Below are 13,171 nucleotides of genomic sequence, written 5' to 3'. Positions count from 1 at the left end.
TATGGTGACATTTGCTGAATGGCAGTGCTTTTTCTGTCATTGAGTTGTTGAAGGCCCACACCAGGTTGTACTCCCATGACTGGGCTAAGGTCAAGTTTGGGCCAAGTATCATACACTAGCCAGTCCTCACCTGGGAAAGCCATTGAAGAACCAGCTGAACTGGGCTGGGGAGGCTGAGAGGAGGGCCCCGAGCAGTTGAAGGTCACGGTGTGTCTGTCACGCTATATCCGGATCATGATAACAAGGTCTCTCTGGGACCATCTGCTGAAACACAAGATAATGAAAAATTGAATGATATTAGCCTACTAGAACTTGCCATTAGTGGCATTTACCGTTGGTTTGACCCCTGATGCAACACCCAACCATCCCCTTGGCTATTTACATTGGTGCCAAAAGTGGGATGCAAAACCTAACCCGTATTCCATATATTATAAATTCCATCCTTCCATTCATATTGTCATTAAGATAGATACATTTGCAGATACGTTTTGGTTTGGCGAATTAATAACAACGTCACATTGACGATCATGTCTTAGTTTCTTGTCGTTCATGTTGCTTAGTGGTGTAGGCAACCCACTGATAGTCCCGTTTCAGAACCTCGACAGAGTTGAGGTCATGTGTATTTGTTGTCCAGAAAAAGAGTTGTTCTAGTTATCCAGCTATTACAGAGGCCAGCCGGTTTTCATCCATGTAATGCAGGGAAATGTCCAGTGGTCTCACATCGACCAAAACATGTAGTCTGCTCATTGCTGGACCATGACTTTCACCTGGCCATGTGTACTGGTTCTGTGAATAAAACATAGGGTCCACTAATAAATATTGCCACAAATCACAATCACAACTCCATGTATGTTGGATGCCTATATCTACTATGTACAGTTCATCTTTGGATGACTCCTCAGTTCTTACCAATTGACAATGACATCTGGAGACAGTTCTGTTTGCCAGTGAGGGTTGAGCCACACAGAGTACTCCCATGGATGGCTAACTCAGTGGGCCAGTCTCGTACATCTGAGCAGCCTCCAATAGGCAGCCATGTGATCAGACCAGCTGAACTGGTGGAGGTGAGAGGGAGCAGAGCGTTGAAAGTTAGGTTGTGTCTTTTCTCACTATGCTGTCCTGTTATAAGGCATCTCTGATCCATCTATATAACAAAGCATAGATCAGTATAACCCAGACATTGCAATGTCATCAATGAGTTATTGCATGTTAAGTCAGTCATCAAAATATGTATAATGTTTAGAGGTGGGATGGAAACTTACATGACCTTTGTTACTACATATTACATAAGAAAGTTCCTCAAAGATTCCACATTAAGCCGGTGGTTTAAGTTAACTGTATGCATTTGTGAACTACTTACTCTTTAGAAAAAGGTGCATCTAAACCCAAAAAGTCTTTGGCTTTCCCTTAGAAGAACACATTTGGTCTAGGTAGAAACCAGTTTTTGGGTTCCAGTGTAGGAATACCCTTTCCACAGAGGTTTCCACATGGACTCCAAAAGATGTCTACCCTGGAACAAAAGGTTATCCTAATGGGGACAGCACAGAACTCCTTTGACACCACTTTTTTCTATGAGGTACTCACAGTTGACGATCAGTCTGTATTGACTGGCTGGTCGATGTTGTGAGGTTGGAAGCGCCAGAACACTTGACTTAGTCCGTTGTAGAAATCCTCACAATTGCAGGTCCAGTGTATATTGTTCCATGAGAAGTCTGTTCTGTTTCAGTAACAGAGGCCAGTCCTTTCCTCATCCAGCGAAATGGAGGTTAAACCGTCTCCAGGTCCACAGGTCAGAGAGATCTCTCTTCAGTATTGGCTGGGCTCAATGACTTTCAGACCATGTCATGTCGCAGGTGCTGTTGGAAAGCAGACTCAATGTTTTCCTCTCAGCACTTTATAATCTCAACTTCCATCTCATTAACTTGTAGTGCAAGGAGCACGTAGGCGGTCTCTAAACCAAATAGACACAAACAAAGTTTAACGAAGTTTTGTCCCTGAGTTTTAGAAGCAGTACTGTCACAATGATGGTGAGATTTCGGGAGCAGTTGCTTTTCTGTTCAGTGGACGTTGTGAAGCCACACAGTGTACCCCTGACTGCTCAGGTCGTGGGCAGTTCTCATCACTGAGCAGTCCTCACTGGAGCCATTGAGAACCAGCTAATGGCTGTAGGCGAGGGAGCGAGCAGCTTGCAAGAGTCCACGGTGTGTACGTCATCGCTATATCCGGACTCATGATAACGTCTCTCTACCTCTGGAAACAATGATTAATGAAGATATTGAATTAGATTTAGGTACTAGACTCCATTGTGCATTTACCGTGTTTTGACCCCTGCTAACACCCAACCTCCCCTTGGCTTTATTACATTGAGTGCCAAAAGTGGACAAAACCTACCCTATTCCATTATATAAATTCCTCCTTCCTTCATATTGTCATAATTAGATTACATTTTGCAGATACGTTTTTTGGGCAATAATAACTACTCACCAGTTGACGATCAGTCTGTATCTGTGCTGGTCATGTTGCTTAGTGGGTGGTAGGCAGACACTGATAGTCTCCGTGTCAGAATCCCGACAGAGTTGAAGTCAGTGTATTGTTGTCCATAGAAAGTCTGTTCTGTTATCGAGTAAACAGAGCCAGCCGTTCTTCATCCAGTGAATGGAGTAAATTGTTCCAGTGTCTCACAGGTCGAACAAACATGTAGTTCTGCTATGGCTGGGCACCATGACTTCACCATGGCCGCATGGTTACGTTCTGTGAAGAAACATCAGTGTCACAATAATATTGACTACAATCACAATCACAATCACTGTATGTTGGTATGGCCTATATCTACATGTACAGTTCAGTTTGGATGACTCCTCAGTCTTACCAATGACAATGCCATCTTGGGAGACAGTTCTGTTTCTCCAGTGAGGTGTTTGAGCCACACAGGTGTACTCCCCATGACGCCTAAACGTCAGTGGGCCAGTCTCTACCACGAGCCAGCCTCCACTGCGAGCCCATTGAAGAACCAGCTGAACTGCTGAGGCTGAGAGGAGCAAGACAGATGAAGTCAGTGTTAGTCCTGTTTCTCCTAATGCTGGTCCTTGTTATAACAGCATCTCTGGTCCATCTATAATACAAAAGACAGTCAGCTAGACCCAACATTGACTGTCACTCAATAGATTTATTGGCAAGAAGTTCAAAGGTCATCAAAATATGTAATACTGTTTAGAGGTGGGATTGAACATTTACAGTTACTTAACTACAATATTAATAAGGAGTTCTCAAAGATTCCACATTAAGCCGTGGGTTAAGTGAACTTTTAGCATTTGTTGAAACTAGACTCTTAGAAAAAAGGTGCTATCTAGACCAAAAGTTCTTTGCTGTTCCCTTTGAAGAACCATTTGGTTCTAGGTAGAACCGTTTTGGGTTCATGTAAACCCTTTCCAACAGAGGTTCCACATGAACCAAAAGATTCTACTGGAACCAAAAAAGGGTTATCCTCATGGGACAGCACAGAAACCCTTTTGGAACCCTTTTTTTCTATGAGTGTACTCACAGTTGACGATCAGTCTGTAGTTGGGCTGGTCATTTTGCTGAGGGGTTGGAAAGCAAACACTGATTAGTCTCCGTGTCAGAATCCTCGACAGAGTTGAAGGTCAGTGTGGTATTGTCCATCATAAGTCTTCTTGTTATGCAGCAACAGAAGCCAGCCGTTCCTCATCCAGTGAATGGAGTAAACCGTCCAGCCGCTCCACAGTCAGAGAGAATCTTCTCATTCAGTAGTGGCTGGCTCCAATGACTTTCACCATGGGTCATGTCACAGTGCTGTGAAGCAGATTCAAATGTTTTTCTCAGCACTTTATATCTCAACTTTCCATCCTCATTATACCTGTAGGCAAGAGCACTTAGGCTGTTCTTAAACCAAATGAACACAAACAAAGTAAGCAAGTTTTAGTCCTTGATTTTAAGAAGCAGTTACTGACTCACCAATGATGTGAGCACCTTCGAGGCAGTGGCTTTTTCTGTCAGTGACTTGTGAAGGCACACAGATGTACTCCCATGACTGGCTAGGTCATGGGCAGTCTCACTACACTGAAGCCAGTCCTCACCTGGGAGCCATTGAAGAACCAGCTGAACTGGCTGGAGGCTGAGAGTGGAGGCCGGAGCAGTTGAAGAGGTCACGGTGTGTTCCTTCATCCTATATCCCGGACTCATGATACAGTCTCTCTGGACCATTCTGGGGATACACAAGATAATGAAGTATTGATGATATTTACTACTAGAACTGCCCATAGTGCATTTACCCGTGGTTGACCCCTGCAACACCAACCATCCCCTGGCTTTATACATTGTGTCCAAAAAGTGGCATCAAAAACCTACCCTCTATTCCATTATTATAAAATTCCATCCTTCCTTCCATTATTTGGTCATAATTAGAATACATTTGCAGGATACGTTGGTTTGGGCATAATAACTACTCACAGTGAACGGATCATCTTTGTATTCTGTGCTGGTCATGTTGCTTAGTGGGTTGTAGGCGCACTGGGATAGTCTCCGTTGTCAGAATCCTCGACCAGAGTTGAAGGTCCAGTGTATTGTTGTCCTAGAGAAGTCTGTTCTGTTTTCAGCTAAACAGAGGCCAGCCGTTCTTCATTCCAGTGAATGGAGGTAAATGGTTCCAGTGGTCTTCACAGTCAGAACAAACATGTAGTCTGCTATTGGGCTGGGCACCCCATGACTTTCACCATGGCCATGGTTACTGGTTCTGTGAAGAAAACATCAGTGTCACAATAATATTGACTACAATCACCATCACCAATCACTGTATGTTGGATGCCCTATACTACATGTACAAGTATTCAAGTTTTTGGGATGACTCCTCAGTCTTACCAATACAAATGAGCATCTTGGAGACAGTTCTGGTTATCTGCCAGTTTTGAGTTGTTGAAGGCCACACAGGTGTACTCCCCATGACTGGCTAACTCAGTGGGCCGAGTCTCGTGACACTGAGGGCCAGCCTCCACCGGCGAGCCATTTGAAGAACCAGCTGAACTGGCTGGAGGCTGAGAGGAGGCAGAGCAGTTGAAGGTCAGGTGTTGTCCTATTTCTCCTAATGCTGGTCCTGTTTATAACAGGCATCCTCTGGTCATCTATAATACAAAAGGACAGTCAGCTAGAAACCCAACATCGTGGACTGTCACTCAATAGAGGTTATTGGCAAGAAGTTCAAAGGTCATCAAAATTATGGTTAATACGTGTTTAGAGTTGGGATTGAAACATTTACATTGACTTTATACAATATTGATAAGGGAAGTTCTCAAAGATTCACATTAAGCCGTGGGGTTAAAGTTACTTTATAGCAATTTGTGAACTATACTTCTTAGGAAAAAAGTGTGCATCTAGAACCAAAAAAGGGTTTCTTTGGGCTGTTCCCTTTGAAGAAACCCATTTTGGTTCTAGGTAGAACCGTTTTGGGTTCCATTGTAGAACCCTTTCCACAGAGGGGTCCACATGGAACCCAAAAGAGTTCTACCTAACCAAAAAAAAGGTTATCCTTATGGGGACAGCCCACAGAAAACCCTTTTGGAAACCCCTTTTTCTATGAGTGTACCTTCACAGTTGGACGATTCAGTCTTTGTGGTTTGGGCTGGTCATGGTTGCTGAGGGGTTGAAGGCAGAACACTGATAGTCTCCGTTGTCAGGAAATCCTCGGACAGAGTTGAAGGTCAGTGTTATATTGTCCATAGAGAAGCTGTTCTTGTTATCAGCTAACAGAGGGCCAGCCGTTCCTCCATGCCAGCTGAATGGAGTAAAACCGTTATCCAGCGATTGCCACAGGTCAGGAGGAGAATCCTCTTAATTCAGTTTATTGGCTGGGCTCCAAGACTTTCACCATGTCATGGTCCACAGGTGCTGTGGAAAGCAGATTCAAATGTTTTCTCAGCACTTTATATCTCAACTTCCATCTCATTATACTGTTAGGTTCAAGAGACTTAGGCTGTGTCGAAAACCAAATTGAACACAAACAAAGTAAAGCAAGTTTTAGTTCCTTGATTTTTAAGAAGCAGTTACTGACTCACCAATTTGATGGTGGTGGAGCATCTTCGGAGGCAGTGCTTTTTCTGTCAGTGACGTTGTTGAAAGCCACACAGGTTGGTACGCCCCATGACTGGCTTAAGGTTCAGTGGGCCGTTCTCATTACACTGAGCCAGTTCCTCCAGCACCTGGGAGCCATTGAAGAACCAGCTGAACTGGCTGGTAGGCTGAGAGGAGGCCGAGCAGTTGAAGGTCACGGTGTGTCCTGTCATCTCTATATCCGGACTCATGATAACAGGTCTCTCTGGACCATCTGGGAAACACAAGATAATGAAGATATTGAATGATATTAGCTACTAGAACTGCCATTAGTGCATTTACCGTGGTTTGACCCCTGCAACACCCAACCATCCCCTTGGCTTTATTACATTGATGCCAAAAGTGGGATCAAAACCTACCCCTATTCCATTATTATAAATTCCATCCTTCCTTCATTATTGKTCATAATTAGAATTACATTTGCAGATACGTTTGGTTTTAGGCAGAGCAGTTGAAGGTCACGATGTGTCCTGTCATTGCTATATCTGGACTAGTTACAGCAGGTCTGTCTGGTCCAACTGTTAAATACAAGACAGTATGGTTAGTCTTATGGTCTTACTATTTTGGCAAAGAATAGTAAGTATGTAGCCTTAGAACAGCTCATAGGTGCAGGAGCCTATCTCCTGTTTCTGTTGCGTGTTGCATCTTGATGTATAAGTACATCCCCTGGACATGACACTAGTTATTCACAGGCCCTTACCACCAATATATCTCCTCAGTGCTAAGTATCTCCTGAGTGCCAAGTAAAGACACATTGGGTCCCAATCTTACAGTCATTGGTATGACTCGTCCAGGGATCAAGCTCCCAGTGGTGGAAAAAGAACCCAATTGTCATACTCAAGTAAAAGTGAAAGTCACCCAGTAAAAAAACTACTTGAGTAAAAGTCTAAAATTATTTGGTTTTAAATCTACTTAAGTATCAAAAGTAAATGTGATTGCTAAAATATGTTAAACTTCTTAGGGCTAGGCCCTTTTTTTTTGTCAATTTTCGCCTGAATGACATGCCCAGAGTAAACTGCCKGTTGCTCATGCCCTGAAGCCAGGATATGCATTTAATTGGTACCATTGGGGGAAAAAAACTTTGAAGTGTGTAGAAATGGTAAAATAATTTAGGAAAATATAACACAATAGATATGGTAGGAGAAAATCCAACCGGACAAACCAACCGGAATTTCTTTTTTTTAGAGACCATCCTTTTAGAATGGCAAGTAAAAGGTCATATTGAAAATTAGCTCCCTAGATGCATTTCCTATGGCTTCCACAGGGTGTCATTAGTGTATGTTCAAGGTTTCAGGCTTGTAACTTCAAAAACAAATAGATATATCAGTTTTAGTACAGGGACACAGTCTTGGAAATTTATGTTTGCGCGTGCCATGAAGACAGGATGCACATGCTAAACTCGGTTTCCTATTGAACATACTTCTTTCCGTAAGAAATATTATAGTTTGATTACATTTTAGGGTAACTGAGGAGTAAATAGAAATGTATTTTGACTTGTTGAAACAAAGTTTAGGGGTAGATCTTTGGATTCCTTTCTCTGCATGTTGAACGAGTGGATTACTCAAATTGATGGCGCCAACTAAACTGACTTTTTGGGATATAAAGAAGGATTTTATCTAACAAAACGAAACTTCATGTTATATCTGGGACCCTTTGGATGACAAGTCAGAGGAAGWWTTTCAAAAAGTAAGTGAATATTTAATCGCTATTTGTGAATTTCTGAAACCTGTGCCTTGGAAAAATATTTTTTATGTGGGGCACCGTCCTCAAACAATTGCATGGCATGTTTTCGCTGTAATAGCTACTGTAAATCGGCCAGTGCAGTTAGATTAACAAGAATTAAAGCTTTCAACCGATGTTAGACACGTATATGTTAACAAACCAGACGGGACGATTTTCTTGTTTAAAAAAATTGCAGATAGCCAGGGGCAAACTCAAACATCATGTACAAACCAGGCATTTGTGTTTAGTGAGTCCGCCAGATCAGTGGCAGTAGGGATGACCAGGCATGTTCTGTTGATAAGTGCATGAATTGGACCATTTCTCTGTCCTGCTTAGCATTCAAAATGWAACAAGTACTTTTGGGTGTCAGGGAAAATGTAAGGAGTAAAAAGTACATCATTTTATTTAGGATTGTAGTGGAGTAAAAGCTGTCCAAAATATAAATAGTAAAGTAAAGTACAGATACCCAAAAAAACTACTTAAGTACTACTTTAAAGTATTTTTCCTTAAGGACTTTACACCCCTGCAAGCTCCCAACCTTCTAATCTCAGGGTGGACACTCTTAACTACAAGGCTACTGAATTGGTTTCATCAGACAAAGACTACCAGCTCTTGTAATACTCACAGTTCACCACAAGCTTGTATGTCATGCTGGTCTTGTTACTGACATCATTAAAGGCCTCACAGAGATATTCTCCACTGTCAGAAAACTGGATTGGGTTGATAACCATTGTCTTGTTGCCCGTAGAGAAGAATGTTCTGTTTAGGGAGATGAGCTGGCCGTTCATCAGCCAGTGAATGTAGTCTACAGGTCCAGTCACCTCACACCGCAGAGTGAACGACTGATCCAGTATCGGTGGCTTCCCATCACGGTTCAACGTAACCGCTGATATCGGCTCTATGGTAAAAAGAAGAGGAGAACTTCACTCGATCGGTGGTAAAAATACCATGATATAACATTGTATTCATAACCATCAATAATCAAATATTCACTACCAACTATATGACATTTCGTAACGATGAATGTTGCCTCACCCACGATCTTTATCATTGTGGTCATGGTGGCGTATCGGAGTGTGACATTGTTGTGGGCTAAGCATGCGTAACTTCCTGTCTGGTTCTCCCTGGTGTTCTGCAGGCTCAGCTGTGGACTTTGCTCGTTGAGGAACACCCCATTAAACCTCCACTTGTAGGACACAGCGGGTTTGGACTGAGCGGAGCAGGACAGAGTGATGACAGAGCCCGTCTTGTAGGCTGTATGTCCTATGGTCATCTCAGGAGCTACCATCATGGTGAGGTTACTTGGGCCATCTATGGGAGGAACAAATAACAATGAAGTGTTGGGTAAACATTACCTAGAATATGTTTCCGTCCTGCTCTATTGTGCAGGCCGAGGAACATAACACAGTGTACTAATGATCCATTATGACCTGGATCATGTGATCACAGAGGAATSGTTTGGGATTAAAATAGGCATATTACATCATTGCATAGAATGCTGGCTCTCAATGACAAGGTACAATCCATGTCTGTTGTGTATGACTCATGTGTACTGCATACTCTGATACTCACATCTAACATTGAGGCCGATGGGCTGGCTGGTGCCATCGCTGATTCCATTGATGACCTCACATCTGAACGGCCCTTCATCGTATCGTGTCACACTGACTATGGAGAGAGTGCTGTTCCCAACACCAAGCCGAACTCTGTCACTGGCTGCAACCTCTGAGCTTCCATTCATCCAGCGGTAGGAGAGGGAGGTGCCAGAGGAGACGGAGCAGGTGACAATGGCAGTGTCGTTCAATTCCACTAGATCAGTGGCATTGGCTCTTAGAGTCACGTTAGAAATGGGCTCTGTGGGTGAGAGAGTAGATGGCAGTCAAGATAAGATGGATGTGTCTCAAGAAAGGTTTTTGTGTGTGTTACTGAATTACAACCATATAGCTGCTATTTCTTTCACACTGTAACACTTGTTTTGGAAATCAATCTAAATATGCTATTTTGTTAACTTATCATAAAGACCAGGTTTCAGGATTGAGCCCTGTTAAGCCCTTAGTGTCTTAGAAAACATAAAATGTATTGTGTACGTCTCATCTGAAATTAAAAAGAACAGTTTKCTCATACTCTGTGAACTGTATAAGGTATTATGAAGGCCAACTTCACTATAGGTTCAGAAAACATTGACATTTTTAAGAGTTAGCTTTCCATGTCAGRAAAATGACTTTTATTATTATGACAGAGATGAATCATTGATAGATAATCTGCATCAGTGGAGGCTGCTGAGGGAAGAACGGCTCATAATAATGGCTGGAACGGAGTGGATTGAATGGTATTCATATTCATAAAAACATGTGTTTCATATGTTTGATAACATTCCATTCACTTCATTACACTCAATTCCAGCTATTATTATTAGCTGTCCTTCCCTCATCAGCCTCCTCTGATGTGCAAGCAAGTTTGCATGTGGACCTGCATGCAAGTAAGTATGTGAATGGGTAAGTAAGTGTGCAGGTGAGCATGTCTGTGAGGAAGTGACCGTGTGTGCAATTGARAGGGAGTCTACCTTCATAGAAAGATAAACAGACAGGCAGAGGTCAGTTCCTTACCCTGGACAGACAAGGTCACCACAGCGGTCAGGACTGGCTCCATTCCCWGCACGGTATATCGTCCTGAGTCGTTGAGTTGGAGAGAGCTTATGGACAGCTCTGAGGAGGAGCGGTTGAATGAGACTCTGCCTCGATAACTTGTACTCATAATACTGCCACCAGGATAGAAAAGTACGATGGTTGTAGTTTCATATGACCAGGTCCCTATGTTGATGGGGCTTTCGGGAACTAGGTTCAGTGTGACATTACTGCCCACAGCTAAGGGGTTCATAGAGGGAACCACCACCTGGCCAGAGACATCTAGAAGAGGATGGATTGATGAGTTTAGTTCATGTTTTGAGATATTATYAATCAGTACAAAAGTCTTTAAAGTCCTTWAAATATTTTAATTGAAATGAWTCAAATCTTCAGACTATGTCACTTTAACAGAAATACAAGCTTTTGTTTACAAATTAGTGCCTTCAAGTTGAACGCACAATTTACAACATGACCTAGTATCTATGTCTAATGTCTACTCTAGACATTGTTGTCAATGGCAGATAAATAGAAATCTCCATCTTTCTAACTTGATACTGTTTGACTGAAGTGCATCAACCAAACAGAGACATTTGAACAACCTGTTACTTATTTAATCAAGTGTTTRTACCATAAAGCACAAATAGGCATCAATATATTCCCAGAATGAGCATATTGTCTACTTWACCTGTATTGAAGTTGAGCAGCACCAGGATGAGAACCCACACCAGAGGATGGTCCATAGTTCTGCCACTTATCAAACACCACGGATCAGAAATGAACGGGACACTTTCCTATGAACCAAATGACTGTCCAGACTTCTTGATAAATCCAAACATGTCAATACTGCACAGTCACAGTCTCCTCTCAATCAGCAAATATTTATTCAGGATCATGTAATGGTGCTGGAGTCAGGTGATGCCAATGTACCTGCCCACCCTACCTGTCGCCAGAACACACTCACACACACCTACCCAACTACCCACGCCCTGTTATGCCCACATACATTTTTCCCACTGTGTTTTTTGTTGACACACAGGGGTGTTTTCATGTTGATTATGGTTTACTGTAAATCTGATCAACTCTGTCTGTCCTATACGGGTCCTGGGAGAAGGCTGGATGGTACATGGCCAATGAGGCCGGGGATAGGTCTTCTGATGCTGTCGAAACTCATGATCCATCCACAGCGGCTAAGGCAATGTGCGCTCATAAGACACGGTTCACACTGAACCTGTCAAGAAAACACTTACAGTGCCGTGAAAAAGTATTTGCCCCCTTTCTGATTTTCTATATTTTTGCATAGTTTTTGATATATTGAATGTTATCAGATCTTCAACCGAAATCCAATTTTAATTTACAAATAACAAAATAAATTGATACTTATTTAATTCATTTAATTTAAAAAGATATGCAGCACCCAATTCCCCTGTGTGAAAAAGTTATTGCTCCTTTACACTCAATAACTGGTTGTGCCACCTTTAGCTGCATTGACTCCAACCAAACGCTTCCTGTAGTTGTTAGTCAGTCTCTCACATTGCTGTGGAGGAATTTTGGCCCACTCTTCCATGCAGAACTGCTTTAACCAAACCATCACACTACCACTATGCTTGACCGTTGGTATGAGGTTCTTACTGTGGAATGCAGTGTTTGGTTTTCGCCAGCCATAATTGGACCCATCTCGTCCAAAAAGGTATACATAGAACATTCTTCCAAAAGTCTTGATGATCATCCAGATGCATCCAGATGATTGTTGGCAAACTTCAACGTTTTGGATGACATGGGTCCTATTATGCCTGGTGAACCATCAAGACTCTTCCCGGGCAATCGGGAAGGTGACCAAGAAGCCGATGGTCACTCTGTCAGAGCTCCAGAGTTCCTCTGTGTAGATTGGTAGATCCTTTGCAAAAGGCACCTAAAATGTCTCAGACCATAAGATACAAGATTCTCTGGTCTGATGAAACCAAGATTGAACTCTTTGGCCTGAATGCCAACCGTCACGTCTGGAGGAAACCTGGCACCATCCTTACTGTGGAGCATGGTGGTGGTAACATCATGCTGTGGGGGTGTTTTTCAGTGGCAAGGACTGGGAGACTAGTCAGGATCGAGGGAAAGATGAACGGAGCAAAGTACAGAGAGATCCTTGATGAAAACCTGCTCCAGAGTGCTCAGGGCCTCCAACTGGGGCGACAGTTTACCTTCCAACAAGACAATGACCCTAAGTACACAGCGAAGACAACACAGGAGTGGCTTCGGGACAAGTCTCTGAATGTTCTTGAGTGGCCCAGCCAGAGCCCAGACTTGAACCCGATCGAACATCTCTGAAGAGACCTGAAAATAGCTGTGCAGCGACACTCCCCATCCAACCTGACAGAACTTCATAGGATCTGCAGAGAAGAGCGGGAGAAACTCCCCAAGTACAGGTGTGCCAAGCTTGTAGCGTCATACCCAAGAGGAATTGAGGCTGAAATCACTGCAAAAGGTGCTTCAACAAAGTACTGAGTAAAGRGTCTGAATACTTAATGTATGTAAATGTCTTTGTCATTATAGGTTATTGTGTGTAGATTGAGGGGATTATTTTTTTTTTATACATTTTTTAATAGGGCTGTAACGTAACAAAATGTGTAAAAAGTCAAGGGGTCTGAATACTTTCTCAATGCACTGTACTGTACATGTACAAATATTCCCATATAGGTACAATTTCCATATAG

General features: G+C 42.7%; 1 protein-coding gene across 1 annotated transcript; it reads right to left on the bottom strand.

Annotated features, from left to right (window-relative positions):
* Positions 1-4,052: 4,052 nt before the first annotated feature.
* LOC111958597 (cell adhesion molecule CEACAM1-like) lies at positions 4,053-11,350 on the bottom strand. The gene is made up of 7 exons (XM_023979862.3): positions 11,152-11,350; positions 10,449-10,748; positions 9,415-9,696; positions 8,878-9,153; positions 8,468-8,740; positions 6,210-6,334; positions 4,053-4,094 (listed from the first exon to the last, which is right to left on the bottom strand). The coding sequence occupies exons 1-7, from the start codon at positions 11,204-11,206 to the stop codon at positions 4,053-4,055; spliced, it is 1,353 nt and encodes a 450-aa protein (XP_023835630.1). The 5' UTR covers positions 11,207-11,350.
* Between the last annotated feature and the right edge of the window lie 1,821 nt (positions 11,351-13,171).

The sequence above is a fragment of the Salvelinus sp. IW2-2015 genome, linkage group LG35 (assembly GCF_002910315.2).
Source record: "Salvelinus sp. IW2-2015 linkage group LG35, ASM291031v2, whole genome shotgun sequence".
Taxonomy (NCBI): domain Eukaryota; kingdom Metazoa; phylum Chordata; class Actinopteri; order Salmoniformes; family Salmonidae; genus Salvelinus; species Salvelinus sp. IW2-2015.
Note: the sequence above shows the minus strand (reverse complement) of the source record. Positions and strands in the feature narration are given on the sequence as shown.